Source organism: Mastigoproctus giganteus, chromosome 8 (genome assembly GCF_048544385.1).
Source record: "Mastigoproctus giganteus isolate SK-2022 chromosome 8, ASM4854438v1, whole genome shotgun sequence".
NCBI lineage: Eukaryota > Metazoa > Arthropoda > Arachnida > Uropygi > Thelyphonidae > Mastigoproctus > Mastigoproctus giganteus.
In genome coordinates, this window is record NC_143582.1 from 142,619,007 (window position 1) to 142,635,595 (window position 16,589).

The following is a 16,589-nucleotide window of genomic DNA, read 5'->3' on the forward strand; positions in this document are numbered from 1 at the left end:
TGTACGGAGCTGCACGTCTAAAGAGGAGTAATAGGTGAAGTAGAGGCGCGATCCTCTACCTTGTAAACTGGTAGAGGACTCCCTTTAGAATGAGGATATATCCCGAATGGCTACTGAGCTTACCATACCTGAATCCCAGTGAGCATTTTAAGATATTCTGGGGGGGGGGAAAAAAACATTCGAGCAATCAGCGACTTCTCCCTTCAGAATCTTACATGACGTACGAACTTCTTGAATACCTCATTAACAGCATTAGATTATATTGTGAGCTTTGCCTGGCTATCATGACGGAGTTGAACTTTCGTTCAGGTGCCGTCCTACATAAGATACTATACATGGCTATCAGATATAATCACGTTCTATATTACATTCTTCAACCTCCTCTGCTGAGTACTAATTTTCCGGTACGCATGAGCCAGTTTGCATATTTTTGAAATTACATAATTTACTGCTGATTTATAATAGTGCACGTTTGTTATTTATACCTTAATTTTTACCCACCAGTTTACTTATAAAACTCCTGAATTTCTATATTATTAAGTACTCAATTGCCACATTATTCTAATCGTATTGTGCTCTTTTACTGCAGCTATGTAACGAAGAAGTCTCCGTTTGGCTTCATAATAAGTCAAATTTGTTTAATATCAAATTTAGGTTTAGTTAAACTAGATAGTATCCCAGCCCCCCACTGCAGACATATTTTACTTGTAAATTTTTAACCTGCCTCAAAATAAATTGTAGTGCTCAACTTAGACAAAGTTCTTAATCTTAAGAATAATATTTTACGATTAGGCAGTCTGCGTTTCCATGCTGGCAGTTTATGTTCATCAACGAAACAGTAAAAATAAGAACGACAGGTGTTAATCATATAACCTCCTTAATAATTGTGATCGTAATCTGTCTGATGTGCGCAATGACTTCGTATTCCTCCTCCACTGTTTCCTGGTGCGTCGCTTTCTATCTGTGAATCGCTGTTACTTTTATGAAGTTCGGTTATGCCAGCCCTGCATTGCAATTCAATCACCAGCTTTCTATCTTCATGTGTCCGCCACGCAATCACAGGTGGTTACTCCTTTCTCGATGACACGGGTCTAGGAGAGCAGACAACACGTGGAAACGTAAAAATCGATCGACCGTTGGCAACTAACACTCTCGAAAGTATTCGCTGCTTCTCCGATGATTCTCTGGCTTCGAGGCTACGCCGTGTTATGTTTCCTCCCTGAGTCCTGTGTAAAGAGGTAGAAGAGATTTCTTCGGCCGAAGGATGCTGACTTGTGGTCAGATTGTAGAAGTATGTACGCTCCTTCTCCTCTTCCTCATGATGGACGGTAAGTCAAATCCTGCTCTTTTCTGTTCTCTGTAGCCTCTTCTGTAAACGAAGCTTTAGATATCCGTACATTGCAGCTGTATATGCTTCGGCACTGTGACATCGATGTCGGCTACGTTGCAGTGCAGTAGAAGCACCCAGTTAGGTTAATGGAACAAACTGTACATCACACTGCGGAGTTTGATCGCTATGACTCCAGATTTTGAATACAGTGACACAGCGAACCTCCATAATGTAAGTGATGCAGCAAAATCCCGTTACAACGAACTTTTCGGGGATGAACTAATGATTTCGTCATATCGAATTTCCAACGATATTCTAACGAATGTCGTTGGAAATTAAATTATTCCAAAAGAATCATTATTTGTTCAGATAAAATCAACTGCACTTTACTAATATATAAATAGAAATTTATACTATATTTTACTTAAATACCGACTTTAAAATCAATAATACATAAATAAAATAAAGAAATACGTGTACTACAAAGTAAAAATATTTTCTGCAGAGAGAGTACATTTTGAAATTACATTTTTTATAAGAAATACCCCACGTATTCAGTCACGTATATATATAATACGCCAATTTTGTCTTTAATGCTTAGCTTTCTTTTTTTCCTCTCCTGCATTAACATAATTCAGCTTTAGTGCAATCGAAATTGGTACCAAAAGGGAGATTAAAAAAAAAGTGAAAAACTTAGTAGAAGGTGCAATAATGAATTATTTTAATCGCAAATTTTAAAACATTTTTAAAGCGAATGCTTCCATAGCGTATTTACAATACAAGCTACACAAAGCCATCTCGTTATAGTAAAACTTTGTTAAAATTATATTCTTTTTAACAAGATTTTACTGTTATGATCTTTCGTATCAGTTGATTGGAAACTAGGTGCATTTATAATAAATGCAATTAAGCTAGAAATAATGCGCTTTTCTTTGAATATCATTAAAAATTAATTTCGTTTTTTACTTTTAATTTTGATTACAAACACTTGATAATTGCATCCGTGATCTACAGGCGTAATAAAGTTATTGATCGGATGCTCCAAACATAACAAAGTCCTAAACTTAATTCACAAAAAATAAGAAATATGATGCATATTACATAACTCATTTCGGCAATTTGATTTATAAATTCAGTAATTTTTATTTTAAAACAAGTTTCGATGTCAATTACTTGAAAAGCAGCATCTTACTTATTCCACCAATAAACATAAATAACCAATTTGAAATCTGTAGACTCATTCAATTTAAAAGTCCACGTCCACACCTTCTGTAGCCTTACTAATGAATGCTATTATTTACTCCTAAGTTGTTGATAAGTTATACTCTGTCCTCCCCCATATATTGGAATAGTAAACGAAAAACTATTTGGTTAGAAAAAAGTAATTTTTTATATCGAATATTGACTCTCTTGGGGATATAAGCAATTTTGGTATAACAGATGCAGTAATGTTCTGGCTAGTTCCACACTTACTAAGATGTCTTGTTCTGGATTCAAAGTTGGTCTAAGAAATCCAGAATGTGTTCGTTTGGATTGAGGTCCAGGCTGGAAATGGCAGATTCACCACATTATTCCCCTCAAATCACTGTTATACTGGCCGTGCTTTGTAATGCGAGGTGTTGCCGTGCTGATACAAATATTGTAGCTCTCCTTTTCAAAGCCACAATGCAAGTAACGCAGTTATTTTCAAATTGTCACAGTTATTTATCACGGTAAAGCAGTTATTTTCAGATTATCACCAATGAAAACCACATAACACAGACATACCACTGCATACCATTACTGAACTTCACTTTTGGTGCAATATAAACTGGATTAAACTGTTCTTTGGGCATATGCTACACCCAGGTTTGCCCAGATGATGATTGTGCTATGTAACGTGATTCATCACTCCACATCACGTTCTGCCATTTGATTTGTGACGTGCATTGCAGGAGACGATTTCGGCTTACGAACAGCTGCATAACTATCGAAATGCGTTCCGTGCGGTGTTTGTGTTCTTTTTTGATGTTACTAGCTTACATTTATCCTAATTATGTTCACTATCCCTTTCAACCGTCTACACGCTCGAGGGTTCATTAATAATGGGTCACTAACGGTCCCATTACCTTCTACAAAGTGATGCTTTATTCATCATTCTACTTCTTTTCTTTACAGTTTCGCAAGCTTCACATTTTTAGTATCAACATCATCACTCTGTATAAAAAGGTTTAGAGATTTGGTTGGCAATACCGAATACTTTCATTGATGCTCTTGGAATCCCTGGATGAAATTTGTGACCACATAGTGGGTTTTAATCGTTACTCTGAAGTGTATAGCAAAGGCCTCCGGTGTCATCTGATTTAAACCCACGTGATTTTTATGTTATACTATGATATGATATGATATGATATGATATGATGATAAGAATCCACGATGATTCCTGGTGATCGTCGTGATCAACGATGATCCACTATGATTCCTGCCCTGAAGAAAGCAATTGAAGATGAAATATGTTCTGTGTTGCGAAGGAAACGTTGCAGCATGCTCTTTGTATCTCCAAACTCCGACTAAGACATTATTGATAAACGTGAAGGACACATGAACATGATGTGGCGTGAATTTCCCAATACTACTAAATATAGTTATTGTGTTAATCTCTGTTTCTAAACAATATTTTGGATTCTTCAGATAAATGAAATGGTAAATAAAGGCTCATCCTTCCAAAAATGATTCTGACAGTCCCATGCCAGCTATTTGAAATACCTATTACACCTTTTATGAAAAGATCTAGGTCTTTTTCTTGGCTCATTGTGTTCTTTCTACCCGTCTTTTAATCCTACTTTTAACTGATGCTGTCATCTACCTGTCTCTGGAATTGACCATTACTTACCAGGTGTTACGTGTCTCAATACAAAATTGTAGGACAGCGTCACAGATGTTAAATAATTGAAACTTTTCCTTAACGAGTTACGCAGTAACTTTAACCTTATTTTTTAGTACCTAGGCTTATTTTTGGATTTAACAGAGTTAGCGTGTATTGTGTTATGTTTTTGTTTTTTTATTAATTTATGGGGTCCGGCTGGTATAATAGAGTAGGCTTTAATTTAAGAAATCAAGAGACGCAGGCATAAGTTGACGAGCGATAGCAAATAAGAATGACTTTACAGATTTATAAAAATTTACCAAACACAGTGTAGTTAGATTATGATCTGGTTTGTTGTAATTAGCTATACTTATTTGCGGTAATTGTATTTACTTTTAACTTTTACAATTTTTAGATATCCCTTTCGCCTTAATCTACATAACAACATTGTAAGCTTCTGCTCTACGTTAGTTTTTGCGTTCGTCCTGATTGGCAGTTTTACTATTTTGTTGTATATGTTATCCATTTTGTTGCTGTGTTTAGTAGATCCTATCTTCTGATTATGATACGGTTTATTTCTTTTACAAAGGCTCGTTATTTTTCCTAGAAACGTACTCAGTCAAACTACATTGTACGCTTTCTTTCATGAGTAAAATATATGCCTCTTCTGGAAATGTAACGTCAGATAACAAATAGTAATACGGCTCTTTAAGAATTCACATGGCATCACACGTACTTACAGTAGATCCATGCAATATTAAGCACAGGTCCTGGACCGCATATAGAATAGAATATGAGGAACCTGAGTCGAAGAAGAACCGAAGAACCGTAGATCATATCACATATATATAAGTCGATCTCTCTCTCTCTCTCTGTCATGCTGATTCAAAAAAGAAAAAAAAAAAGGAAAGAAAATGTGAACTGTGAAGTTATCGGAACTATGAAAGAATAAAATAATTTAAAACAAAATAATATAAAAAACAAATTAATTATTTCCATTCATAAGAATTATTTCTTATAAATATATATATATTTTTTTATTATTTTTTTATTTTATTCCACTCAAAAGAATAGTCACAATAAAGTGACAAATAATTTTTAAGTTGTTTTTTTTTTCTAAGGAAAAAAGGTTTTTCTGACGTTTCTGGAAATGAAACATAAATTAATGTCTGCTGTGATTACCAGCTCCAGCGTGATATTCTTATGAACTTAGATCACTTATAGTATACAACAGTGAATCCATTTCTTGGGTAAAACAAAGGATCAGGAGCGGATTCAGGTTATTCGTCTAATATTATTCCATAAACGCGTTCTTGCGTGTTAGATTTCTATATTATTTGTAAATAGAACAGGTGGAACTAAACATTGCAAATGAAAGGTATTTGCAGTGTTTACACGAATGAATTTACCAATTTATACAAGATTTGCACCTTTCTTTTTAAAACAGGCGATTTACGGCTGTCTTTTAAAAGAGGGAAAGAACAAAAGTAATTCCATGATGGAACTGATCTTTCATGTTGGTAGATCTGTCAATGAATTAGTTCAGTGTCATACTGCGAATAAACAGCAATTCCCAAAAAGGAAAGAATATGCCATTTATTTGTAGTGCGATGTATAAAATTTCAATTGAGAATAACAACTGGATGCTGATGATCTGTATAGGGATTTCACACAGCTTAAAACAAGAAAAACTTATTTTACTGAAAACCAATTTTACTGAAAGTAAATATTCTGTTTAATTAAATTATTTTCATATTTTTGGTGATTTATTTTCTAAATAAAAATTACCTTATTTTGTCATACTGTAATAAATTAATATTTTTAATACTGGACGTAACTCCATCTCTCACACATCACAAGTAAAACTTTAAGCTTAAGATTTATTTAAAGTAATACGAAATTAGCTTTTTTTTTAAAATAAATTACTTAAATAAAAAATAAATTTTGTTAAATGAAATGTTCTTACAATGAAATTAACCTTTATTAAGCGAAACTATTCTTTGTTCATTTACGCAAAGTCCTTTCGCAGATCGTCAATATCCGGTCAAAGTCATATTTGCGAGCTAAAAACTCGAGAGGAACCCTACTCCCTCTGCCCGATACTGGCTAACTACAGTTCAATTGAAAGGGCTTTATAAATTTCTCCAGTTATCGACGGGAAATCGAACCCAGACCTCTTCAAACTAAGTTAAACGTGACAGGCTCTACTGAGAGGTGCTGCATTTCATCGCCTGTAGGAATTGTACAAGTTGGATTCACAGGAAGATTCCAAAATGGAGGCGAATAGTTTTGTATTGTATTTTCATCCAAAAAACAAATGTTTTAAATGGCTAGCATTTTATGTGTTTGCTCCGTTTAATATCATAATAACGTTTTTCGAATTTTAGTATTAGCAAATGTATCGATAATATTCTCTTTGTCAGTGTTAACAACTTTCTGGTGTTCTTTTGATAGCAATGCCAACCAAGACTGTATCAAGACTTTTAAGTGCTCGGATGCGAGAAAATGCCAGCCCTCCTCACTACCTGAAAAGGTTCCAGTGAGCTGTCGGATGGAGGCAGTCACCTCACAGCACTGATTACATTCCTATCTGCCTTTTTTATGAAATGGTAGACCTTAAATAATTTTCAGTTCATTTTAATTTTGAAAATGATCTTTCAACTAGCTCCACATTCGCTAGAACTATCTTTATTTATTGTTTTATCTTTTATCTAGCAAGTTCATCGTTGAAAAAAAGTTTTATATTATGGTGTTTGTTTTTTGGGTCTTCCTGCTTTTCTGTATGGAAAAACTCGAGTTGAGATAAATAGTGCAACCCTCCTCCAAGACCGACTAAAACGGCCATGGTCCCAAAATATTTCATAATTTTTTTCCCTTATTGACAGGATTCAAACCTAGGCCGATTCCAAAGGGTGCATGATAACGGTGATCGTAATTGCCGTTTTACTCTGGTCCGGAGGCTCAATGACTTTAGTCCTCCTCGACAGTACACATAGTGGTTTGTCGCTTGTCACTCGTTTAGAGAAGTCTGGTTTCGATTCCAGTTTATGACTGGAGGAATTTCTAAGGTCTTCTTCAATTGAGGCTGTAGTTAGCCGATTTCAGGGGGAGGGAGTAGGGTTCCCCCGTAAGTTATTCTGGGTTTTACAGCCGTACAACATGCAAATCGGACTCATAAATCGACCTCATGAAAGGATATCATCGTTCCACATTATTTAAATGTTCATTGGTCTACATTACTTAAATTGCAGTCCATTCCAGAAACGTAAGGTGGTGAATCCGCCAAGTAAATAAACTTTTAATCTGCTTAGCCAATATCAAACTTAACATGACTTTTTCATCTCAATGCTTTTCATGGCTAAGCCTATAACGAGCTTGGCACAACTCTTTGATATAATGAAATTGGCATCACTGTTTGATCTCAAACTTTCTCACGGTGGAGCTTTATGTAAAGCATGCAAAAGAACTTGGCTTACTTTTTTATTTTTGTTTTTTGCTGAGATATCAAAACTTTTTGCAGAGTTATTAAACTTCCAACATATTAACACGCCACGTTATATTGGCAAATAACAATAATAATCAGCTGGATACCATTTCTTCTCTGGACCGTGCAAACAAATGATCCACGTTTAAACAACTGGAGTTACAAGTAGGGTCACGTACAGCAAATAATGATCTGCAGTGTAACCGCCATTGTTTAAATGTGAAATTATTTAAAGGTGCTAAACGGATCATCCGTATTAATAAACGGATCGTTTGTATTTATTAAAGACTATAACTCATGTTGTTATTTTACGCACGCCTAGATAACTTGTCATAGTTTTATTAATTTTCTCATTACCAGGAAAGACTATTAAATTTAGTCTCTAACTTAATCAGAAATATGTTAGAATATTTACGAGTGATTGAGTCAGTGACTCAGTCAGGCAGCTAAAAACTTATGCTTGAGTCTCTACAGAAGGACAGTAGTTCATCCCAGATAAATGAAATTTGGCATATTTTGTCTCAATAGTCGTCTTTCAGAAATCCAAAATTTTAATCTGGCATTTTCATGTTCAGAGATGCAGAGGGGTGAAAACAGGTATTTGTTGGTTTAAGTAAAAGGTGCGGCAGTTTGTTAAGAATGTGGCTAGGTGCGCGGCAGCGAACCTTGATACAGTCTCAACCGTGATGTTCAGATTGTATTTATTATTACTGGCTCAAATATGGAAGCCACGTTTTAAGAAATACTTAAGGAATGATGGATTTTTGATCCCCCTCTAGAAAGGGTTCAAAGAAGGGAAACTAGATTGGTGAGGAGTGCTAATCGATACCCATGTGAAGAACGGTAAGACATATTGGGGGTGGGAACTGACTGAGGTGTATAAGGCCCTGAAGAGAATCGGTAAAACGAACGAGGAGGCATATTTACATTGGCAAAAGAGGGAAAAATCAGGGGACAAAATAGAGAAGATCCAGGGGGCAAAAATACAAAATTTTGGGAAGTAGTAAGAGGCTGAGTCTCATGAAGTTTACTTTCGGGAAGCGTATTGTAAATCACTGAAATGGATTGCCTGTCATTGTGGTCGAGGGCGATAGTTTGGTAAAGTTCCAATCGGAACTGGAAGGTCAGGGTTTGGCATGAATCATACTGATTGAAATTTTTTTCTTTTGTTTTGGCAGTTACATGAAAGGTTCAAAGAAGGGCAACCAGATTGGCAACCAATCTGGTTGCCAATCTGGTTTTTTAATATTATATATTTATTAAAATAAATATATAATATTATTTTTAATAAATATATAATATTATTTTTAATAAATATTAAAATATTAAAAAATTATAAATATTTTTAATATTATTAAATATTTATTAAAATAAATCTGGTAATTTATTTTAATAAATATAATACTAATATATTTATTAAAATAAATTAATTGATTTTCATCTTAATATGCCAAAATATTTGCATATTTCATAATCACACGCAATCTCCTGCAATGGAGAGCACTAAAATCGAAATCAGTAAATTACTTTAAGGGGATAAAAGCAAATAAGGATAAATTCAATTTTAGCATATTTTTCGTCACTCCTGAAACTTTCAAGCCACACGTAACAGCCACTTACATACGTAAATAAATATATAAATGATAATTTACAGATTTCTATTCGTCAGATTTAAATTACACTTAAATTACTTATACAAATGTTTTTAAAAAACTAAATATAACATTTCATGAAAACCTTATCGAAATGCTTCTAATAAAACAACAATATATAAAATTTCACGAAAATCCGTTCATTAAGAGGCGAGTTGCCACTTGTGGGACATTCGGATGACGGACATGTTCAAAGTAACAGACTCTTACGCATTTTTGAAAGTTACTTTTTATCAAACTAAGTTGCAATCGATATCTGTAAAGAAGAAAATCTTCAGGCTTGCGAGAGCTATGAAACATTACTGTACATGAGTAATCAAACGCCTTAGTTGTATATTTACCAAAGAGCAAAGATTAATGCATATTTTACAGACTTTATGTTCGCTCTTGACAACATACATAACTGGGATTTTGCGAAGTCATGTACAGTCAGTTCATGCCTAACGGCTCCCAAAAAGAAATATACTCTTCGAGAGCTAGTAGTTTTCAAGAAAACCTGCTTATGGCACTTTACGTTGCTCACCCCATATAATGAACATTGTAGAAAAGTCTGTAGCTACAAGATGTATTCAAAATTAAAGATATACTGAATTACCCATGTTCGGAGCTGAACATTATTCCTGAAGCTTTTTGAATTTATGCTTTCAGGTTCGAAAGATTTATGATAGCTTTTGCTCTGTATTTTACTTAGTACGATGTCAATACTTGAATTACAAAATAATGGCATCTCATAACTAAATTTACAGCTGCTGACTTAGTGCTTCTGTTTCATTTAGAGGTCGAATTCAAAGTGAGCTATTTGAATATGCGCAAAAATAAGCTACAACTTTAAAATAGGATTTCATGTCTCTGAATAATGACTCTGAAAATCCCATTCTCAGTATTTTCATCTAAACCACTGGTGTATTTAAAATCGATTTACTTTAAAATAAATTGTAAGGGGTTAAATCTATTATCTGAAATTTTCGTTATCACTGCGAAAGCTGAAAGCACTATAGTTGGGATAAATATTGAAGCTATTGAGGAAGAACGTTTAGTTCCTCAATAGCTTCAATATTTGCAACTCCGTCTTATTTTTCCTAAAGATTTTTCGCAAAAGAAAACAGTTTCAGTATTTTTTTTTTAAACAAAAAACTCAATTTATTCAAAGAAAAATTTTCAAATGCACAGGGCGAAATTGAGTCAATAAAGGATAGCCTATCAAAAATAATTGTTATTTTAGCTTCTGCTTCTAAGAAAACGGAGAGGAAGAGAGAATTTTATTTCGCTTTAAGGCTCCCAACAACCGTAAATCGAAACTATTCCCATGTTTCCGATGATTACGGTACTTGATTCGAAGAGGCTATATACCATCAATCACTTTAAAAAAACCACGAAACCCAGAAATCGAACTCATTTTCAAATGTATGAGTATCCAACTTAGTCGATTGGCTACTCGAATAGATGTCTACGAGCTCATTCATAATATTTAATCGAATAATATTCTTGACGATTCAATGTGAGGCTTTAGATCGAAGTCTAAATTTAAATCAATATTTAAATTAAAATCGCTCCAAATATAAAGTGCCTAAATAAAGCAAGACGCCAATTTGAACAAAAGAATGTCACTTTAATCTTAACAACAGAAGCGTTTTATTTCAGCTGAATCTGATGCTTATGGTTTGGAAATCAATTTTGTTTCTTAAATGTTAAATTGAATTAGTTATCTTTGCTTACAAAAGCATTTTTGCACTTATAATTTGTTAGTTTTACCTGTTTTAAAATAAAATTTAATTTATATTTCATTAAAGAATAACCGAAGTGATTTTCTGAATAGCTCTTATTGTATTTCATTTATTTTCACCCATATATTATATATTGGCGAAAATAATCTAACTTTACGGTCAATAAAGGGAATACTAATTTATACCAACAAACGTAGTATGTGTTGTACATTTTTGTTAAATTATATTGCTATTGGTTTTATTCTAATGGTCATAGTTTTTGTAAATTCTTTGTATTTTTATTTTTTTAAAATATTTTCAATACCATTCTCGTATCCATAGTGCCCGCATTTTTATATTCGTCAAGATGGTAATATTTTCTTTTAGCTGTATTTTCTATCTGACTAATTGAAGCAATCAAACAACTCACTAACAATAAGTGCTTTCTCACAATTTTTGAATTTTACGTTGAATTGGCAAATTGCATTTCCGATTGTTACATTGATTTAGCAAAATTGTGTTTTTTAACTGTGAAATATGGCAGGTTTTTTTCTTAAAAAAAGGTACTTATGAGATCCTTAATTTATCTTTCACTCCCTTGTTATTGAGTTTATAAATACGAAAGCAATCGAATTTTCGGTGGTTTTGACAGAAACAGACACCACATTGATCTCTTTATTTCTAACCGGTACTGAGTCATGGCTGAGAAAATAGGAGTGCCAGAGACAATGTGCAATAAGACATGTGATGCTGTTCTGCTACATGGCAACTATTGATGAATGGCTTGAACATCTGCTCTTCCCACGCTCAAGATACTCGTGAAAATGCGGCGCTGTTGCTTGTATCGATAGACGATTACACAGAGGCAAGATGGTCTACACCTAATAGCCTTTATATATATACACACACACGCACTATAACAGAAGCATTCCTTCCTTCTTGTTTATATACTACTTGTTTCCTTTCTATTTTTTTTATATAAGGACAAAAAAAAAACAGAAAGGGAATTTAATAATAATATATTTGCGCAGCCACGTGATAATAACATTACTTTAGAATTTTTATTTCTAACTTTTAACTGTGTTAAGTTTATTAACAGTAAATAGAAGTTAATTTAATAAATGGATACACAGAAACAAAATTACTAAAATTTTAGCGCTAGAAAAAATTTGTTTGCACAAACTCTCTTAAATTATGGCCTTCCCTACCATTAACAACCGTAGTTTTTTTAAGTGTCAATCTTCAGTAATGGCGGAAACTGCCATTAGCATTTCTTTGTCTGTCTTTTGGAATATACGCGTACTACAGTTCCCTTCTACCTAAATCGAATTTACTGAAATTCAGTATTTGAATTCATTTATAAAACTTATTGATTAAAATCAATTTTTTACCAAATTGAATAATCAGAGTACCCGTTGTTTTAACCCTTATTATTTATTAAACCATTCGTATTATTATTTAAATTAATTAATTTCTATTAATGCGTAAAGTTATAATGGTTTCATTTCATGTCAACTTCTGAAGGACCAAAAATCGTCTAAAATTTTGATGTGAGTTATATACCGGATATAAAATCCTAAACTTGGACTTAAACTTAGAATTACAAGGCATGGATTAATACCAGTATATTTACAATTTATTACATATATATTATTACACAAACATGCATTTTTGTTCATCTTCTAAAACCAAAGAATTTTTTCATCTTCTCCATCAGGTATAAAACAGTTCGTGGAATGCGGTCTCGTAACTATCTTGTACAAAACTACACAAAATGATAATGTTTTTCCCTACTTGTAAATGTTTTATATATCATAACCAGGATATATGTCCTTTCCAATCCGTTCGTTTAGATTTCGTTTACACTGCATGATAATTTTATATCTGATTATACCATAACCTTTAAGTCATTTTGGTCCTGAACCTCTTTTAATCCCCTTTTCCCATATAAATTATACTTGGTTTACTGTTCCGCAAATGCAAAACCTTACATTTAGAAGTATTAAACTTCACTTTCCGTTTTTTCATACCATATTTGCAGCCAATCGTATTCATTTTGAAGGAACATAGCCATTCTGGTCGTTAACTATCCTTCATACAATTAAATAATCAAAAAATTTTGACTTCCCCTGTGCTCCCTTTTGGACCATTAAGGAAGATTTAAACCATACAGTTTCCAACACTGATCCTTGAGGGCCTCCACTTGCTGCACTGATCCGCCTAGGGTAGTATATAATTGGACATACTGAAGAATGTGCAATTATATAATCAGAGGTTCCATAATCTTATTCACCACCGAGGTGGTGGATAAGATTATGGAACCTCTGATTATACTCATTGGTTTGTAATTGCCCGTCACTCCTTTTGCTTTTCCTTTGTGGATTGGGGAGACGTTAGCGCTTCTCCAGTACAAGGGGGAATCGTCCGGGAGTCTAATGATGGTCTCAGTAATATTCCCAACGAGATGATGTACATGTATAACTATTTCATGGATAACTTTTTTAAAAAGTATTTAATATTTAGTCCAGAAAATGAATTTATAAATATAAATGCTTTATTATGAATAATATTATCAAAGCATCTTGAAAAAATCCGAATGGAGTATTTCACTTTGGCACATATAGTGTATATACCCAAGTGAAATAGGCTAACATGACCAACCGCATTATCAAGGCGTGTGACCATGCAATTAGCTGGAATCATACTGCCAAGTAAAGAGGTGGTAAATCTTCAACGTTGAATAATTATTGAATATCATGCGATGTTATGAGATTTAGTGTAATTTATTACGCTTTGAAATTCGAAGTAAAATATAGGTTATTTCTTTATAAAATATTGAGATTTTGTTGAAATAACAGAAGAAAAAAAAACAAAACTGATTTAAAAAATATAATTAATTTTGATTATCTTTTCATAATTTGAAATTAATTTGTCTTTAAATGCTTGAAAACGCGCTTTTTACTTGATGCGGAAAGAAGGGATGAAAGCATAATATATGTGAGAGTCGTTACTTTTCAAAAATATAAACTCATGAATATGGAAATTCGGTTCAATCGTAAACAGCAAAACGATAGGTTTCTTACAGTAATTAAAATGCTTAGAAAAATTTAGATGCAAAATTTACATAACAATGAGGGAAAAAGTTCTTATATAATGTGAGAAAAATAGTATGAAAAAAACAGATAAATTAAAGGAAACGATTTTTTTATTTCATGCCAAATTCATAAAATAAAATTATATTTCAATAAAATATTTATGTCACATTATATACAGTGGCCTCCGTAGCCGAGTGGTCAGGAGCTGGAGTGCAGTAGAACACGCTCTTTGAGTAGACCGGCGTTCAAGCCCCTGACTGCTAAAGGGATGTAGAATAGGAGTACATTGTACTCCCCCTTCTACATCCCTTATATCTGAGTGACACCACGTCTCTGATATCCTCACAATGTCTGCCAAGCTAGAATTAACACAGCTAATTCTAGGATCACTGTCCTCCCACAACGGGTGAAAAAGGCGTTAGTTCGAGACACGTCGATGACTAGGGGAATTTTTATGGAGCTTTTTCACAACATGGCTGAGTTAGTTGGTCTCAGGCGAGGGTAGCCTGGTTTTTTTTTCTCCCGGATACTCGGGTTTTTCGTCCTCAAAAAAAAACATCGATCTCAGAACACACGCAATTTACAAACAATATACACGGAGCAATATCGCCTTAGTTTCTGATGCTCCTAAAACTACAAAAACAGCTAAATCCATGCTCTCGTGAATAACGCAGTTGGTATAATCACCCTCCTTCCTACACAGGATGGAAAAGGTTCAAATTCCCTCAAGGACGGAAGCAATATTTATGTGGTCTTTTTCACAACGTAACTAAGTTGGCCTGTCTCATGAGAGGATAGAATGGTTTTATCTCCTGGAAATTGAGGTTTTTCTCCAGCAAAAAGCAAATCGACCACAGAACACACGCGATTTACAGACATTACATACGGCTCAATATGGTCTGAGTTGCTGATGGTCATAAAACCTTACAACAACTAATCAACTAATTCTTGTTCCATGATGATCCACAGCAGGCCTTGAAATCCTCGATACCCTGCTTCTCCGGCTGCTGCATGTTCCAATAGAAGCAGTGCAAGAATCACTTACATCTCTGCCTGCTGCTATTGTTAGTCTGCGTATCCCCTCATGCTAGAAATTTTCCGACCCACCTAATACTACCTCGATAGCATCAAAAAATATTCTTGCACCTTTTCTATTTAAATATGTCCCATCCCCTCCTGTTAAAAAGCACAGACCACGCTGAGAAAATCGTACCCAATGAACCTTGCACAATCTCTCTACATCCACATTAATTGACACGATGTACTCCTTCCAATCGTGTCTGGGCAGAATTGCAGACACTTTCCAATTTAACGCTAACTCTCAACATTTTTTGAACATTCCCCTGTACTTGTTAAGTAAATCCTCAGATCGCCTATTATTAATGTTATTTGTGTCAATGGGTACAATAGTATCACCTTTGGTGCCCTTAAAAAGTGATATCAGCTCTACAACGCCCATTAACTTTTGCCCATGGCAGACGTGCCCCTGGTCTTATTCCAACTATCCTTTTTGCACAATATACTTCCCGTTCCCCTGACAATAGAGTCACCAACAATAGCTACTCCTGTAAGAGCAGCGTATTCTGCCTTGGGGATTGCTGCTATATTTCCTGATACTCAAATGCAGCCTCTGGCGTTGAGGTGGGCAGCTGAGCGCTTGATGGGCCCTCCAGCTTAACTCCTTCGAGGTTTCACCACTTGTTATGCGTTTGGCGAAGTCAAGGTTTGAATTCCGTCCACTGGAGTAATTTCTAAAGTACTCTTCTCTCGAGGCACTCTCGCATGCAGCACAGTTGATATAATTGACTTCCTCCCCACGCTAGGTAGAAAAAAACCTGAGTTCATATCCCCGATGACACCATAATGTTTGTATGGGTCTTTTCACAACGTGGCTCCATTAGTCGGTCTCAAGAGAAGGTAGATGTTTTTTCTCCCGAAATTCGGCTTTTTCGTCCGGCCAACAGCAAATCTATCACAAAACACATGCAATTTACAGACATATTATACACCGATGAGCCAAAACATTATGACCACCTACCTAATATGACGTTGGTCCTCCACTTGCAGCCAAAACAGCTCGTACCCGGCGAGGTATGGACGCTACAAAATTTCTAAATGTGTCTTGTGGTATCTGGTACCAATATGTAACCAGCAGATCCTTTAACTCCTGTAAGGTCCGTGATTGAGATGCCGCAGATCGGAGTTGCTGTTCCAACGCAAACCACAGATGCTCGATGGGATTGATGTCCGTAGAATTTATAGGCCAGGGCAATACCTGGAAGTCTTCCTCATGTTCCGCGAAACAATCTCGAACAATCCGAGCTGTGTGGCATGGAGCATTATCCTGCTGAAAGACGGCACCGCCAAAGGGGAAGACCGTTGCCATGAAAGGGTGTACCTGGTCAGCAATGATGTTCAGGTAAAAAAAACAAACTATTATTTTTATTTTTAAGGCTTTCCATGCTTTGTGTCTTATGTCT

At 34.7% G+C, this 16,589-nt stretch overlaps 1 protein-coding gene across 1 annotated transcript in view; it reads left to right on the forward strand.

The window, feature by feature from the left end:
- The first annotated feature begins 1,207 nt into the window (after window positions 1–1,207).
- LOC150081869 (lysosome-associated membrane glycoprotein 5-like) overlaps window positions 1,208–16,589 on the forward strand; it is a 98,922-nt gene continuing 83,540 nt past the window's right edge. The window contains exon 1 of the mRNA XM_090379775.1: window positions 1,208–1,328. Within this exon, the coding sequence (XP_090235901.1) occupies window positions 1,265–1,328 (64 nt within the window). The 5' untranslated portion in view covers window positions 1,208–1,264. The remainder of the gene's footprint in view (window positions 1,329–16,589) is intronic.